Genomic DNA, 18,554 nt, shown 5'->3' with positions numbered 1-18,554 from the left:
AAAGCACGCGTTTGTGAACAGCGAGGGTGCACTCTTTTGCAGGTTCCACCCCCAATCCTGAGCTTATTTATCATCATCATCATCAGCCTGGTTACGCCCACTGCAGGGCAAAGGCCTCTCCCATACTTCTCCAACTACCCCGGTCATGTACTAATTGCGGCCATGTTGTCCCTGCAAGCTTCTTAATCTCATCTGCCCATCTAACTTTCTGCCGCCCTCTGCTACGCTTCCCTTCCCTTGGAATCCATTCTGTAACTCTTAATGACCATCGGTTATCTTCCCTCCTTATTACGTGTCCTGCCCATGCCCATTTATTTTTCTTGATTTCAACTAAGATATCATTAACTCGCGTTTGTTCCCTCACCCAATCTGCTCTTTTCTTATCCCTTAACGTTACACCTATCATTCTTTTTTCCATAGCTCGTTGCGTCGTCCTCAATTTAATTAGAACCCTTTTCGTAAGCCTCCAGGTTTCTGCCCCGTACGTGAGTACTGGTAAGACACAGCTGTGTGTCTCACACAGCATCACATTGCTTGACAGCAAATGTGATGAGTGACAGCTGGTACAGGGTAAATTGTTTCTGAGTTTAGGGAAAATTGACACAGTATAGTAAGGCACAGGTTGGCGAGAACAGAGAACTAGCGAAAATTACCCAATTTTTACAGCTAACATGAGCCAAATACACTCTTTTAGTATAATGGCTTACTAGTTTAATTTCTTTATTAATGAGAATATAGTTGCAATGTTCAAAGATGTTAAAGTAAACCAACTTGCTAATAAATGCACATGCATATCATTACTCAATATTCGATGCTGAGTATTCGCATTCGATTCGTATTAGAAAATTTTTGTTTACACACCCCTCATTTTTTCTTGATTTTGTGTGTGTTTTGATGATATGAATTTTGGGTGAAACAAATATTAATCTTTCATTTCATGCAACCATGAAATGCATGAAATTCATATCACCGAGATTTTACTGTAGTGTGGCAGTCAAGTTTTTGCCAAAGTATGACAATCAATCGTTTAAATAAACTTCGCATTGTGTGGTGTGCAAGCAGGCGGGCACACACTTTGCAATGCAATGTGCGCTGGTGGCGGCATGGCGCACACCTGCACCGGTTCGCTGCATCCATTTCTGCTTTGTAGTAAGTAAAAATGCACAAGGAGCATTTCAAAGCATGACACGTTAGGGTTACCGTAGCGATCAGTATATCAAAAACCATTCCGCAGTATGAGCGACTTCCGACGTTTTCTTATAAAAATAAGTAAACTTGTGTGTATTTGATGGGGCCTTGGATAAAGAACTCTGTAAATTCCCCCTTTTCACAGTATCAGGAAACTGTCAAATGTGCAGGTGTTTGATATGAGCCTCAGATAGGCATATATATTGTATTTCGAATTATCTACATACCAAACTATTTCGTGATCCCTTTCAAGTTCAATACATTGGGGATCGACTGTAGAGCTCCACGCTCGGCTACTAAAGGCCGGCGCTCCATTTCGTACCACTGGGACACCATAAAGGTCGGGGCCCCAGTGATTGTTCTCCCAGCTTTACCTGAATGATCCAAGTAAGTGCAAGTGCTGGTTGCACCTTGGGTTGTCTGGCAAATCCCTGGTCTAAACTCGTTCAACTGATGCCTTACGGTAGCGTACGAAGGAGATTCACTGCCATATAAAGTATTTACACAAATTTCACGTGCACCTTTCTTTTAAAAAAAAATGGGTCCTCAAATTAACTGCACATTACAATTGGATACAAAACTAAAACTGCATTTGCGGCATTGGCAACAGCCTACCGTCCAAGCTGTCAGACGCAGCCTCATCATCATCGTAAGACGATGGCAGAGCATGTTTCCTAGTAGATTGCTGTGGGCTCATTTAGTGCTTAACTACGACGACTTTTCGAGATACTACCACTTTGATGAGACTTTCTCGGCACCAGATGCATCGGCATAAGGGGCCACCAGCATTTCTGGTGTTGTGCCAAGCTCACTACCTGCGCAGAGTCCCCGGGACGCTCTCACCCGTGTATTTTGACAAGTCTGATATAGAGTGATGTAAAATCTCGTGAAAGTGACCGTAGCCTCCCAAAAGTAATCACTTAAGAATGCAGCCTTGTGCACTTGATATCTGTGGACAATAAAGTGTAAATGGCAATGCGATGCTTTCATTACGAAAGCACATTTAAAAAAGGAAGTTTCCCTTCGGTGAAGTGTTATTCTCCACATCTCATTGCGACATGGGGACGTGCTACAGTGAAACCTTTCTACTACAAGCACCACATTAACAAACTTCTAAGATCAACAAACTTTTCAGAAATTCTGCGCTGAATTCTTATGGTTTCAATTGAACAATACTTAGGTACTACGAACTTCAGAATACCGAAATTTTCAGTATAACGATCGTTATTCATTTTCAGTGTTATGTTAACAATGCCTCAGTACTACGAACTAACATTCCAAAATCTAAGGATTCTTATGTTGAATTCCAATGGCGGAGTCGGAGCAAGTTTTTCTGCTCGTTTCGGAGCAAGTTTGTTGCAATGACAGAGTGAGGGCGGGATTAAGGTGTTCCAATGAGAGAGAGTAGATTCAGAGCGGGAGTCACTCCGTGGAGGAGAAAAAGATGCTCCGCCAAAATCGGCGGAGTGGACCGGAACTCTGCGTGACGTATTTCCTTTACCACGTTTGTCTGCTGGGAGGTGCTACCGGTCACCACTCGCGAGGAAGCGAAAGCTGCTGCACGCTTGGCGAGATATCCATTCCGCACTTTTGAAAAAACAACAGGTGAACGGCGCTGTAGAGACAAGCAACCGGTGCGGTGGTGCTGGGAGCAAACAGTGGAAGGAAATGACAACACGCACGGCATCCTGGGTAACTCGCAGATAGAAGTTCCGCTTCCGCCTTGCTCCGGCGGCGCAGGTTGTGTTCCACTCGCGGAATTGGAGGTGTTGCTCTACGCCATAGTCGAGTGCTCGCTCGCGGAGTCCGTCGGCTGCTCCGACTCTGCCATTGGAATTCAACATTAGATTTCTATGTATTCTTCCCAGCAGCCAAAACAGTAGGCCAGCAGATGACAGGGTGCAAAAAACGGATGCCACGGTGCACAGGTTCGGAAAACCTGAGACAGCGATCAATTAAAAAAACACATTATTATTATTTATTTTTTTAAATTTAACGTGGAGGCGACTACGCATCCGGTTTGGTGAGCGCATGCTCTGTCCAGGCAAGTGTCACCTAGCAACGGAGGCGTGTCTCTTCCTTTTTTCTGCGTGCGCCTCTTTCTTTTGCGCTTCTTACTGCAGCTGTAGTAGCTATGTGCGCAGAGAAATGTAGCTTCCATACTCGCAGGGATTCCACACGGTCGCACTTTGCACTTTCTGGATAGTTTCGTCTATGCACGCTTGTGCTTTGGCCTAGTTCAGGCGTCCACCTTGAGTGAGAGTTGCGGTGTCTACAGCAAGGTATGCGAGAAACAAACAAGAAACATTGCACTTTGGAGGAGACATGGAGCTTCCTTTTTCTCAGTTTTCTCAGTGTCAGCATCTGGTTTGCACGCGTCTCTTATTATATGGTGCTTTGGTGGTGCGTGGCGCCGGAAAATATGAAAAATAACAACAGCACAGGCTGAGAGCCACCAACGATGTTTCCGTGGATAGCTCGAATGGTGACGACTTATGAACTGATAGGTTGATGGGTGGAATGGTTAATTGTGGGGCTTTCACTATAACAACCTTTTAGAATAACTGGAAGTAAAAAACTACGTGGCCACATTATGCGGAGCTGGACAAACCCTTCATGAGATCCAAGCACACTGAAAAACCTCTATAAATGGTCATGCAAAGTGTGAAGTGTTACCTACCTTGGGCGTTCTGGTGTCAACAGGACGGGCAAACACCTGGTCATCCGGAATCTGGGATCCTGGAGGCACTGAGTCAGAGGGCCGCGTTCCATTGTAGGAGTGGAACCTGCAAGAGCAAAGGGTGATTGTGCCACGATGCCTAATTCCAAAACAGCACAAGCTCATCTCACTTATTCCACGAACCTTGATCAGTGCATAAACAAATCACTTCTACAAAATGACATATGAGTCGCAGCTTACAGTTGAATTTACTTTCATAAAATTCCCACCACCTTTTCAAATGCACTTCTGCTAGCCTCCTGGTTAGCTTTGATGGCAGAGCCATGAAAAGGCATTGGTCAATCCAGGATGAACTCAAAAACAAAGCTTTTACTCTGCAAAGAAACCTGCATGGGTTTCCTTCGTAGCAAATCTAAGGTGGAAGACAATGATGCCTTTTCACCACCCATCACTCTGCGGTGCACAACCCATGGGCCAAACAAAATGTTACTGTTTGTTTACAAGGCAGTCACATTGGCATCACATGGAAGAGTTCCAAACCCAACGCTGCACTTAAAAAAAAAAAATTGCTGTGTTGTTCTGAGCAAAAAGAAATGGTACGCTACCCTAGTCTTTGATGTAGGTGTCTCTTAGTGGCACTTGCACCTCGGCATTGGTGTTCTTTAAGTTAAGCAAGCGAACATCTTTCCCTTGGCATGATATGAGGGCGAGGGAGGCTGAGGAGGAAGCACATTTTATGCGCCATCTTCTGTGCTGACGTCAGAGTACGTAACGAGTGAGAGTGCACAGCTGTTGTGAGCAGGCGAGCGAGCAGGTGAGCGCCAAGAGAGGAAAAGCGACAGAGGAGGGAGTGACGTCACATCCGCTCTGCTTGGCAGATGTTCAGTCTATGCCAGGCAACTGTTTTCCATTTATTTCCATTTACGGTTAAATATTGACATGTGTATTTGTTCATCGTTATCGAGTTGTCATGTACGTTCTTTATTTCAGGAAATCCTCGGCACACGCACACATACGCAGTCTGCATTCCGTCCCACTGCACGCGGCTTGCTCTGCCGATTACTTCACTCACTCAGTTCGTTGTCACGCGCTCCCCGCATGTCGACCACGCACACACGCCTTCCATGTTCTCCCTCCCCGCCACACACCGTTGCCTACCCCCGTCCCGTGCCTGTTACTCTATCCAGCTGCCTACCCTCTCGTGCCTTTGATTCTGTGCCACCTGGCGTCGGCCCGGTAATCTCACAGATCCCCCTCCCCCCCTTTTATCCTGTGAAGAGGGCTTCCAAGGCACACGATAAGGACTCGGCTGTTCTGCATTAACGAGGCCTTTCTGTTTCCCTGTAGCCGGGTCTCTGAGTTTGTAGGTATTGTGTCCAAAGTGTGCAGTCACTCTAAAGAGACCTGTGCGTCAACGGGCAAACTTGGCTGTGAATCCAATGGCTGCCTTACTTAGCGGTTGAGTGTCCCAGAGAACCAAGTCTCCAAACTGGAAGGTAGCTGGAGTGCGCATTTGTTGTAATACTTTGCCTGGCTGGCGTTTGCCAAGATTTGGCGGTCCTGTGCAAAGGCCCAGGCATTTCAAAGGTACACGTCCAGTTCAGCAGTTAGGGCATGAGGTGCACATGGGGGCACCTCGGTGTCAGCTGCCCGATTGTGATGGCTCAGCACTGCAGGACCTGCCAGGCGACGGGCCGCCGTATGGACGTGTGCCTAAGAGTAGCGACAAACCAATGCGCCCAGTGCGGAATAGGGGACCCACTGCAAGACCACGTCTGTGAAACCACTTGTGCCTTTTGCGGCAGGGAACACACTACCGGAGCACCATAATATCACAACAAACTCAAGAAAATCGAGTCACGAGGCCGACCAAAGCAGCAACTGCACCAGCACCAGAGCCGGCCCAAGCAGCGGGGGATAATCAAACAACGCTGGCTGAGCTCAAAGAGGGAGCACTCAGTCACTTCGGGAAGGTCCAAGTCCAGGTCAAGATCGGAGTCTAGGGGGCGATCCAGCTCCCCCGACCCGAGGCAACAACCACCCCCTCAACAGAAGCAGAAGAAAATGGCACAAGCTAACGAAGAAATTGAGTTGAGCTGGGCAGCAATGGCCTCCCAAACCAAACCAGACAACACACTTTCTGCCGAACTAGCGCAGCTAAGAAGAGAATTAGAAATCACAAGAGTCAGATTAGGCGACTTGGAGAGAGAAAACAGGCAGCTTAAAAAGCAGGTACAAACACCTGCAATTCAACAGTCACTCCCTCAATCAAATAACACAGCGACGGGGAACAACAGCACTGCCAAGACTGTACAGGTGACACCAGTCACGGAGGCAGCAGTAACACACCTGATAGACACGACAGTCGCTCGCTTTACAGAATACATTGATCGGAAATTCGCCATGCAAGACGAGAAGATAGACAAGAGAACACAAGCTTTACAAATTGCGTGCAGGCAGCTGATCAGAAAACAAACAACGGGCTCTACTATTATAGAAAAGACAGGAAAGTCTTATAATAGGCCCGGACTGCACTTAAGGGGGCACAAGGATCCTAAAACTTTTTTTCTTATTTTTGGGTGAATATTTAACGAACTCCACTGTCTGGGGTAGTAATTTTTCGTACTGATTTCAGATCTGTAATTAGATTTTTGATAGCTGTAGCAGTTCAAAAAATATTGAGGTCTGAAGTCAAATTAATTTCCAACTCGTTACGGGGCTTTTCGATGATTCCTTCTTGCTAAACCAAAAACTAAATGCATGACACCATTGCTAAAGACCTACTGTAGGGGGTGATGCTATTTTTATTCATTTGGAAGCATTTTACGGACAAGAAAACAATTTTGCATTTATTATGAACATTTTTTTCTAATTAGCAGCGAGTACTATACCTGAATGTAATTTTCATGACAGTACAAGAGTAATAAATATAGCATCACCCCCCAGATCATTTTAATACGAATACAATAATACCGCCCTTGTCATTTTTAGCCAAAAACAACCCAGACAAAACACTTGTAAGGCTGAGTACGGTGTGCGAAAACATCGAACTGAAATAAACGCATTTGAAGTTTCAAACAAATGTAGCTTTCGCTGAAGTGAATCTACAGCAATACAAATGGCACCATGGCTCTATGTTTTGTTAGAATGCCCATACTAAATGTGTGACTGCAAACTCTCAAAATAATAACAAACTGGCCACTGAACTAGCACAAGAAACTTTATTAGGCACCATTCTCTACAAAGAGCATGGTGCCTGGGTTTCAAACTGAGCTGCAGAACTCTGTGTGGGCATGAATATAGTTCCAGTGTTGTACCTGCAGGCTGCCTGATTAATAGCAGTCTCCAAAACAATCAGTGAGGCATTCTTCTTTTTTTTTCATTTTGTAGAATTGACCATGTTACTAATGAAGGCTCTGAGTGTAAGTAGCCTTCCAAGTCACCTTCACCTAACAATGGCTTTGGAAGTTAGGATCAGAGAGCCAGTTATAGATATGCAGCTGCTAGGTGCTTTCCAGAATTGTACTTTTGTATGATGCCTTGATCACTTCTGCAGCCAGATATGCCAGCCTAAGGGGCCTAGTGAACAGAGCTCATGATGATATTCTCTTTATGAAGGGGGGGGGGGGGGGGGGGGTATGATAGATATTGTTACGAGCTATAGTGACAATATGATCATAGAGTGAACGCGCAGTATGCTTGGTCACGCGTCCGAGGTGCCAACGCACGAAATTCCTTGCCGCAGATACAAGGAGTCGGTGCTCAATGTGCTTGGTCACGCAGTCCGAGGTGCAGACGCATGAAATGCCTAGCCACGCAGTCCAAGGAGTCGACACTCGATGCGCCTATTCGCGCAGTCCGAGGTGCCGATGCGCGAAATGCCTAGACGCAGGCTCGAGGAGTTGACACTCGATGCTCCTGTTCATGCAGTCAGAGACACCGATGCACAAAATGATTAAGTGAGGGTCCGAGAAGTCCGCGTACGATGTGCATGATTGCCGCGTCGGAGACTCCCTGTGCGCGAAATGTTTAGCTGCGTGCCCGACGATTGCGTATGCGATATGCTTCGTCACGAATTCCGAAACACCGAGTGCTGAAAGGCTTAGCCGCATGTCTGAGGATTCCGCGCGTAAATCTTGGTCGCGAAGTCCGCGTCGCCGATGCTCGGAATGCTTAGCCGCGAGTCTGAAATGTCCACAAACGTAGGGATCAGCCACGCTACTGAGGTGTCCGCATAGCGCCCGTTTTGACACGTCGAGATTACGGTGAGTGGAGACGTTCTGACTCGCGAGGTGCAAAGAGCCGAGCAGATGACGCGAGCGCCGGACCAATGGCGAACCATGCTGGAGTCACGTGGCGGGTGCGGCCAATCGCAGATTCTGGCACGACCTTCAATCATTTGCTTTTTGTGCGCTGGTTACTGTATGGAGGACATCGCTGAAGCGACAAATTCAAAGACTGAGAAATGCGCTTTCCAACGAGACTAAGATGGCGGCGCTCGGGCACGGCGTTCCGGAGATATTGTGACGTGAAAAACGCTGTTCTTTCTTGATTCCCGCGAAATTTTTCGCCACCTTGGCTGATAAAACAAATTTTTTAGAGCACTTCTACGTGGTTTGTATGGATGGTATTTCGGAGTCGGATAGAAAAAGAGTTATAGAAACTGAAAATATGATTTTGAAAAAATCATTTCTTTTTGCCATTTTTCGCTATGTAAAACCCGCGTCCCCCCTTAAGGCAGAAAGCTGAACTAGTTGGTGATTATTTGTATAAGCGGACGTTGCACTAGCGCATAAAAAAAAGACATGGACAGGAACATGAAACATGTCTAGTGTTCGGTGTGTCTTTTTTCATGTTCCTGTCCGTGTCCTTTTTTACGCGCTAGTGCAATGTCCCCTTATAGGAATAACCACCAACTAGCCCAGCTTTCTGCCTTAACTTGCGTTCGGTGTGTCTTTTTTCATGTTCCTGTCCGTGTCTTTTTTTACGCGCTAGTGCAATGTCCCCTTATAGGAATAACCACCAACTAGCCCAGCTTTCTGCCTTAACTTGTGTTCAGTGTGTCTATTTTCATGTTCCTGTCCGTGTTCTTTTTTTACGCGCTAGTGAAATGTCCCCTTATACGAATAACCACCAACTAGCCCAGCTTTCTGCCTTAACTTGCGTTCGGTGTGTCTTTTTTCATGTTTCTGTCCATGTCTTTTTTTACGCGCTAGTGCAATGTCCCCTTATAGGAATAACCACCAACTAGCCCAGCTTTCTGCCTTAACTTGCGTTCGGTGTGTCTTTTTTCATGTTCCTGTCCGTGTCCTTTTTTACGCGCTAGTGCAATGTCCCCTTATAGGAATAACCACCAACTAGCCCAGCTTTCTGCCTTAACTTGCGTTCGGTGTGTCTTTTTTCATGTTTCTGTCCATGTCTTTTTTTACGCGCTAGTGCAATGTCCCCTTATAGGAATAACCACCAACTAGCCCAGCTTTCTGCCTTAACTTGCGTTCAGTGTGTCTTTTTTCATGTTCCTGTTTGGGTTCTTTTTTACGCGCTAGTGCAAAGTCCCCTTATCCTTACTGCACACCATCGGACAAGACTCGGGAAGTCACGGCTAGGCGCCCCAGGGGACTTAGGGAAACCAAAGAGGCCTGGAGGTAGAACTGCAGAGGGTTCCGGCGTAAAAAGGGAGTGCTAGAGCAGCTGGTGAAGTCCCAACAGACGCCACCGGCCGCAATAGCCCTCCAGGAAGTCGGAACCAAACCAAGCATGCAGGGCTATGAAACATATACAGCCTCGGAAGAAGAACACACAGTAGCAACGCTAATACACAAATCCATAACGCTAATCACACGTGATACCGGTGCTGATACGGACATCCCTCACCTATTAGTCGAAATTCTGTGCAAGGACCCAGGATGACGTGGCTTTTTTCTCCTAAACATCTATAGCCCCCCTGTCCCCATCAAAGGGCAGCGGATTTTACTGAGATAATTGAAGGAGTGGTTAGAAAAGCAGTCACCAAACCACTACTAAATGCCGGCGATTTTAATGCAAGCGACCGGGCATGGGGCTACCCCACCCAAGACGTCAAGGGAAGACAGGTTGTAGAACTTATGGACAAGTGGGGATCTAGAACTGCTCACGAACCCCACAATCCCAACAAGGATAGGGAATTGTGCACAAACAGACACTAGTTCCGACCTGACAATAGGAAGGAATCTCGTGGGCGCCATGTGGCTGAACACTCAAAACATGGCGAGCGATCACTGCATACCGTATTTACACGATTGTAAGTCAACCTACTTATTTTTCATTCGAAAATCTGAAGTGGGGGAATCTACTTACAATCGAAACCAAAACATCGCACCGCAATAAAAGCAAGACCAACAAGATATCAGGGAAGCTACAACGTAGTTAAAATTTTATGTTTGCTCTACAGGCACACCTGTAGCTTTCTGCTATCCCGCGCGTTTGTTCGCTTTTCGGAAGGGTTTTTCAACATTCTTTAGTTTTACAGCACGCACCGCACTTATGAGGGGTGTCGATAGTTCATAGAAGTGCTGCTGTTCCATTTGCGGTGGCACCCTCAGAACAGCGCCACTTGCAGGGAGTATCGATCGTTCATGGAAGTGCAGACACCGCTCGCGTGTTTCTCTTTCCTTGTGGCTATTTAGTTTCATGGGTTCAATTTGACTGCCAGCCAAGTGCTACTTCCGTGCTTCAGTCGTCATGAGTGCCCCGAGTCCACTAAACATTCGCCGCTTGTTCCCAGCAGCGTTGAAAAGGGCTGCCATCCTTTACGCTGAGGAAACAATTAACTGCGCAACGGGCAGCAAGTTTGATGTTTCTTGATGGGTGGTACGAGAGTGGCGACGGCAGCGAAGCAAAATTTTCACCTGTGATGGCAAGCGAAGAAGTTTCCGCGGGCCGAAGTCGGGACGCTTTCTGGAGCTGAAGGCCAAGCTTGTGGCGTACATCGCCGAAATGCATGATCGGTCCCTGCCAGTGACATGCGACATGGTCATGAGGCAAGCCTGGATCTTCACCTTTTAGGGACTTGCTCCGCCGTGAGCACGAGTGGCTGGCAGCAGAAGACCGCGAACTTACGCCAACCGGGCATGTCAAAAGAGCCTCCCTGATGGCTGTGTGGTTAGGTGCTTTCGGTGTGGACTGATGTATGTATGCAAATGCGAAATTTCACTGGACGACGATGTGCTGTGCGACCGTAGTAGCAATGAGGATGGCAGCACTATTCAGGTCGAGTAGTTCAGTGACCATGCCAGCTACTTATAAATTTTCGTTATGGAATGCGCCCGCGGTTATGCTCTTTCTTTTTTTCTCCTGTCACATGCGATATAGCGGGCTCAACTTACATTCGAGTACAGGCAACGCACAACAGATGCAGATCTCGACATAGGAAACCTGGACAAATGGTGTGATAACCTCCGCAGGCAAAACAAGGCAGTCAACAAAAACCTGGCTACCACGGAGGAAGCTCCAGGCATCGATCCGCATCTGCTCCACCTTTGGGACACTTGCAGGAGGCTCAGCAAATGGTGGAAGAGGCAGAAGCTAAATAGGAAACTCAAAATCTGCATTGCTGAAATCACAAAGGAGGCAGAAGACTATGCCCTAGAATTGGCTGAAAGCAATTGGAAGAAATTTTGCGACAGTCTGTACGGAACGTTGAGTTTGAGCAAAACCTGCCGAATACTCAGATCCATCTCAGACCCGACCAAAACTAAGGGCAAAACAATAAGACGCTAGAACACCTGCTCCATACATATGCAGGAGCGGAGGAGGAATTCCTGGCCGAGGTGGAGGCGAAATGCTTTGGAGGAGACATATTGTTACGGTGATGTTGGGAGTATAAGACTGTATTTACAATGTATAGACAAGCAGAGTCAACGGGGTTAAAATGGCTGACTAGTAACAACACGCAGCAGCCAGCGTCTCGCGATGTTCTTCTTGCTCTCTCTCTTGTTTCAACCTTCCGTAACAATATCACCCCCTCCCTACGACGCAGAACATAAAGGGAAACCCAACCATATGTTGGACGCCCCCATTAACGAATTCGAGGTCCGCACAGCCATCGGATGCATGACAAAGAATATGGCAGCGGGAGCAGACAAAATCAAACACAATGATCAGAAATATGAGCAACTGCTCGATCACGGCCTTTATAAAGTTCATTACAGTAAAAGCTCATTAATTCGACACCTGTTAATTTGGAAATTTGGATAATTCGGATGGCTCTATTGGTCCCAGCCAAAGTGTATATTAGTCTATGGGACCAAACCTTCGTTAATTGGTCAGAATTCGGCCCCGCACTGCTTAATTTGGACAAATGCTGACAGCTGCCACTACACGAAAGTGTGGTAAAGCAGCGTTGGCTCCCCTGGAGTGAAACCAAAACCTGAGAGGCATCGCCATCGTCATCAATTAGTGGGGGCGATCACAGCATCACCGAACGTCGGCGTCTTCTTTCTTCACTCCACTGCGCCTTCGGCGCCATTTTCCCTTGTGTTGTTGAGTCGCCATCATCTTTTCTTGTGGAGTTTTCTTTTTTCATTGTGACCGTGTTTTGCATGCCACCACCATCGTGCGCTACAGTGATGGCAACACCGGCAAAGCGGCAGAAGTACAAAGCCAAGAACTTGGCGACTAAGGTGGAAATTTTGCAGGCTTTGAAGAATGGCGAATTGCGACAGGACGTTATGACCAAGTACAACGTGAAGAGGAGCACATTGGGAACGTACGTGAAAAATGAACAACAGATTCTTCAAGCCTTCGAAAGCGAGAAGTTTTATGCATCAAGAAAGTGGTTGCGTACCGCAGCTCATCCCCAGCTCGAAGAAGCTTTGCTCGAGTGGGTTACTGACTGTCTTAACGCACATGTGCCTTTGAGCGGACCTCTCATCATGGCACAAGGTGAGAAGTACGCTGTAATGATGAACACTAATCGTTCAGAGCTTCAGAAAGGTGGTTTGCGAGGTTTCGGGAAAGACACGAACTCGTCTTCAGAAGTGTGTGCTTGATGGAACCGTGACCACCCAGATGAAAAATGTGAACCACATCGCCCCATCTGAACCAAGTGACGTGTTCAATGCAGCCGAAACTGCTTTATTTTTCAGAGCTCTGCCCGACAAGATGGTTACTTTCAAAGGGGACCCGTGCATTGGTGGCAAGTGCAAGCAAAGGATAACTGTGCTTCTTGCCGCCAACATGACTGGCACGGAGCGCTTGCCACTTGTTGTCATCGGGAAGGTGCATATGGCACTTCGTTTTAAAAACATCAAAAGCCTTTCTGTCGAGTACAGAGCGAACAGGAAGGCTTGGATGACCTCGGACATTTTTTGAGGCTTTGAGGCTTTGCGGGCGCCTTCGCCCGATAGATTGACTTTCAGTGCTCTTGACTTTCAAGGCTCTTTCAGCAACTTTCAGTTGCCTATGGCACATAGGCAACTAAAACAACACAACACATTGCCGCAAATACATCATTCATGGCTGTCTGGCCATTTCCCATAGACATCATCGTCCGCGTAGCCCATAGGTTGATGTCGAATGGGTTGCATGTCTTCTTGCCATCAACTCGGGGCGAGCTCCATCCAGTCGTGATGTCTCCGCAATTATTGCACACAACAGTCAGCTTCACTGCGAGGCCGTAGTCGCGATCACCCCTCACTACTTGCGCTGGTTCGTTGCACGTTTCACATCGCAGAACTTGAAGGAGCAAGTTGAGGGAGTTCAGGTTCACAATGGGTTTGCCCCACTGTGGGATGCATCACTGGTCTTATCAGCACCACTTGAAGCAAAATCTGAAACCTGCTGCCGCGCAAGCGGCCGAGGTCACTATGAGCCAGTGTGCACAGAAAGTGGCCAGACTGTATGAGGACCTATGTTTTGGTCATAGAGGTAACATAGCAGTGTGCTATGACGGCACTTGGCCAATACCAGAAAGCGATGAGGCTGGAAGATAGTGTGATTATAGGCACCATATTGCCTGTCTTGCTGGCCGCCCATGCCGCGTAGTGGTACCGCCTAGTTGCCAGCGTGCTCGTAGCATGGAGGAGTTTAGGACGCTGTTCAGCCATGAGTTCCTTCCTCCTGACTATGAGCGATGCATGCGGCGCGAGTTGGAGCATCGAACCCAACACAGGGACGAATCCCTGCTCGAGTACTTGAGAGCCATGCAGGAGCTTTATCTCCTAGCAGAGCACTCGGCGTCGAACTCGGCATCGAGACGGTGGAGCGGGTGATTCGGCAAGCCCATCCAACCTTCGCCGCTTACCTTCGAAACGGCCGGTTCCACGATCTGGACGATTTGACCGCTGAAGCGAAGCATATTCAGGGTGACATTCTGGCGGCATGGGCCTACAGCCCGCCGCCACCAGCGTCGTCGTCCCTTGAACGCCGGTGCGCTTGGAACAGCGGCAACGTACCTGCGGCAAACCGACGCAGCGACAGCCCTCGTTGGAGAAATGGAGCGAGGCGCATGGAAGCTTTCTGACCACGCTCTTGACCCGTACTCGTACGCCAGGCAGGCGCGCACAGCCGCCCAGCCCGATCAACCACGAAACTGGGACTGCCGAAGCGGCCAGGCAGTGGAAACTGATACCAATGCCCACGCGGCACAACAGAAACCACCGCTGGCGCTCAGCATGCCGCGAGCAGCTCGACCTGCACACAGCGTCGTTTGCTACAAGTGCAATGAGACGGGCCACATTGTCCAGGAGTGCGCAAACTGCCGCACTACAAAAGAGCACGATCGCCCGACGGGAGAAGCTGTGCGCCGTCGGTGACTCTGCCTCCGCCGGCGGTGCCTGAAACAAGGGGTTCCTTAGCCCGGATGGCGTGTAGGGTCCGAATTGATAACCCGTTGCCAGGGCTCCCTTCCTCGCGCTCACAATCGCTGGTCGAACGTTTGCTGCGCTACTAGACAGCGGGGCCACAGCCTCGCTGTTCGAGGAGGAAGTTTTGGCTCACTTACGCCGGCACTCAGTCCAGCTACGAGCCTGCAACACCGCCTTCCATTTCCTGAGCGAGCCGCTACCTCGTGTGGCTCGGCAAGATTGATTGTGCGCTGCGAGGAGCGTGTACGCCATCACAGGTTCATGTACCTCCCTGGTCTGTCCGTTCCCGTGATAGTAGGCCGTGACTCTGTGGCCCGCACTGGGATGTCGGCTAGCAAAGCGGGCAGAACTCGTTACGAGACTCATTCTCCCGAGCCGAGTGCAGGGCTAGTGGATAAGATTTCATGTAATCCTATGATCGCAGGCGCAGATGGCAAAACGAGCTGCTCGCTGCCGCCCTTTCCTGGCAGTTTGTCGGAACATGAGAAGGCGTGCCTGTCATCACTGCTGAGCCAATTTCATGCTATGTTTACAGATCATTTGGGACGCACCACTCTTGTGCGACACCGGATCGACACAGGCGATGCGCTACCATGGAAATGCAATCCTAGGCTCGTAAGTGTGGCCAAAAGGAAAGCTATCGACCTCGCAATGGACAAAATGATCGAGACTGGGGTAATCCGCTGATCTAATAATCTGTGGGGTTCTCCGGTAGTGCTGGTCCTGAAAAAAGACCGCTCTTCTCGTTTTTGCGTGGACTACCGCTGACTCAATGAAATCACTCAGAAGGATGCTTACCCTATACCGAGAATTGACTCAATCGTGGCGAGCCTAGGTGGTGCACATTATTTTACCACTCTATATGCTAGCCGCGGTTACCTGCAAGTACAGAAGGAGCCAAGGGATGCGGAGAAAACCACTTTCACCTCACATAGAGGCTTGTACGAGTTCACTCACATGCCCTTTGGCTGCTTGGGCGCTGCAGCGACTTTCCAGAGATTGATAGACAGAGTTGTGGGAAGGGCAAAATGGCAATACGCCCTAGCCTACCTTGACAATATTGTCCTCTTCTCTCGTACCTTTGAGGAACACCTCCACCACTTGGAGGACATTTTTGAAAGGCTGCACACTGCCGGGATCACTCTGAATCCGAAGACAGCTCAGATCGCAGAGACCCGTGTCTCACTGCTAGGCTTTACAATAGGGCGAGGCCGTGTTTTGCCGAGCGAGGACAAGGTTCGAGCTATCCTCCAGTACTCAACACCAGCGAACACACAGGCCCTCAGACGCTGTTTGGGCATGGTGAATTACTACCGCCAGTTTGTGCCCAACTGCGCCGCTCTACAGGCTCCCTTGACCTCGTTGTTGAGGAAGTCTACAAGCTGGAGCTTGGGTCCGGAGCAAGATGCTGCCTTCAGGGCTCTCTCTAAAGCTCTTGTGGAAACAGCTGAGCTGAAGCTGCCGGACCTGAACAGGGAGTTCGTAGTCCAAGCTGACGCGAGCGACCTGGGGATAGGTGCGATGCTGCTCCAAGAACATGAGGACGTTCTTCCCAGCTCCCTATCGTGTTTCGTTACTGTGCCAGGCTTTCCACAAGCAAGGAACTTATAAATTCTTATAAAACAAAAGCTAATGAAGATATCCTAATGAAATTTCAATTTGTCTCTTTATTGCAATGTGCAGTGTGTGTGCCAAATTTCAGCCCTTTCTGTCAAGAAACAAAAAAGTTATTTCTGATACCCTCCTCCTCCCTTAAGGCTTAACGAAGCTGCCTGTCGCACGTGGAGGGACACAACCTGGTGGACCATGGCGTTGCACTTTGCTTCCCTCATTCTAGTTAGCGTCGCACGAATTGAGATTACTCGTTTGACTCAAGGAAGCGAGCTGCCCGATCTTTTGCTAGCTGAGTTGAGCATCGTACCACGTGGGCGATGCGCATGCAGAATTCCTCTCCCTTGCACTACTTTAGTGTTTGCTGAGTGTGTTGAGTGTACGCAGCGTGAGTGGAGTCGCCCCTGGTTTGCTGTCACCTGCACATTGTCTGCGCTGCTGCCCCGGACTACAATCGAGCCACCCCGGGCGATGGTGATGCTGTAGCCAGTTCAGCGCAGCGACTTCAGCGGCTGGCGGGCACCAACAGATACTGCGGCTCTCGCCAGCAGGGCACGTCAGCACGAGCGACGCTTGCTCGTACCGACTGCTGCGTCGCCGTTTTCGGAGTCCTGGCCTGGAATCATGCCATCGAGTCTGCAGAGCTGCTCCTGTGACCAGTGGATGCCAGCAGTGTACCCCAAGGACAATGTTGGTTGGCATGTTATGGACAGCGTGTGGACATTTCCTCAGCGCCGCCACTGTTGCATGTACTACCTTGTTCGCGAAGCACGCATTGATGTTAGACAGTGTGACATGTTTCGCCGGTATATGCAGTGATTTGAGGTTGGGGGGATGTGGGGATGCGCGACTCTCACGCGTCCCCTGATATGTTGTTTTCCCGCATAGCTCCCATATCTAATGATACGGCTTCGCGACGTGGTCTGATGCCCTCGGCAGTCGGTCTGGTTGAGGCACAGTACGAGGAATGGCGCGAGTGTTGCGCTGCTAACGCCGCTTACCGGCGGGGTTACTTGGGCGCGGAAAGGACAACGTGCTTCCTCTTCGGCTGCGGGTCGGTAAGTGGTGCGGACCTCCCGCGCATGCGCCAATCCATGCTTCTGTGAGACCGTCTCGCGAGGGCTCGTTCAAACGCGCGAACGACTAGGCTTTGGGATCCAGCATGGGGCGAACATATTGGCTCGCTATCTGGTCGCGATGGTGGTACCCTGACTACTGAGCTACAACCTCGTAACTGTATATATTGTAAACACACATATTTTATATCTCTGTAACAATATTATTTAAGGTTAAGATTTTCTCTCCAATCATAATATTGCCATTGATTGCTCCCGTGCAGAAGTCGCCTTCACTTCACTTGGCAATGCCATATCTGATAACGTTTCGCTTTCCTGCACCAAGTTGTCTCTCACTGACGACATCCAAATACCTCTGCACGCATCCGTTCTGGCACCTGTATCCTGTTCCGTTACCTCCAACTCTACCGTACTATTCCCACCTTCCACTGCTTTCGTTCATCGCCACCTCTCACCACTACCAGCTTCACTGCTTTGCTTTCAAGCTGGTGCAACTGAATGAGAGGCCCGATGTCAACACTCGCACCAATGTATATACAGGGGAACCCCGTTCATACGTTTTTCACTGGACCGAGGAAAAAAAACGTAACAGCCCGGAAAACGTAACAGTGAGGAGAGCTCCGAAAATAAATGAAAAAAGTGCTGCTTCAACTACAGACAATTTATTTCCACAGAGTGCGCTTAGAACTTAAAAAGAAGACTAGAATGGTGGCTTGCCGTTTCTTTCGCTCGCTAGAAATCACCACACGTTTCTCAATAGCCTGGAACGCCGCATTGCTGTCAGCGTCGCTGTGAGGTGCGACGTACCTGCGGAGGAGGTCCAGAGCCGCGACGGCTTCTCCAAAGCTAGGATTTGGCAACTCCCCGGCATCATGCGGCTCGTGCTCCTCGTCGTCACCGCGCCACGGCAATGGCAACGGACGAAGGAATATCCGCGGGAAATGTTGCCCTCTTTGGCGTAATCATGCTAATGTGCTAACGATTGTTTAGTATTGCTGCAGGGCGCGCGCGTCCGAGCAACCCGGTTGCGCGCAGCGCGACGTGGTTTAGCGAGAAATGTAAACAAGAGAGGAGAGCTGGCCCGATAGGCGGAGCAACGCCATGAGCAACGCCAACTTCCGGCTTCCCTTTAGCTACAGCACAAAGAGTGACGTC

The 18,554-nt window shown here is 49.0% G+C and overlaps 1 protein-coding gene across 8 annotated transcripts in view; it reads right to left on the bottom strand.

The window, feature by feature from the left end:
* The window catches only part of faf (ubiquitin carboxyl-terminal hydrolase-like faf), a 607,534-nt gene that overhangs the window by 451,578 nt on the left and 137,402 nt on the right, over window positions 1-18,554 (bottom strand). For all 8 annotated transcript variants that reach the window (XM_072286629.1, XM_072286626.1, XM_072286628.1 and 5 more), the window contains one exon: window positions 3,869-3,974. In XM_072286629.1, coding sequence (XP_072142730.1) covers window positions 3,869-3,974 — 106 coding nt within the window. The remainder of the gene's footprint in view (window positions 1-3,868; window positions 3,975-18,554) is intronic.

The sequence above is a fragment of the Dermacentor andersoni genome, chromosome 2 (genome assembly GCF_023375885.2).
Source record: "Dermacentor andersoni chromosome 2, qqDerAnde1_hic_scaffold, whole genome shotgun sequence".
NCBI lineage: Eukaryota > Metazoa > Arthropoda > Arachnida > Ixodida > Ixodidae > Dermacentor > Dermacentor andersoni.
Note: the sequence above shows the minus strand (reverse complement) of the source record. Positions and strands in the feature narration are given on the sequence as shown.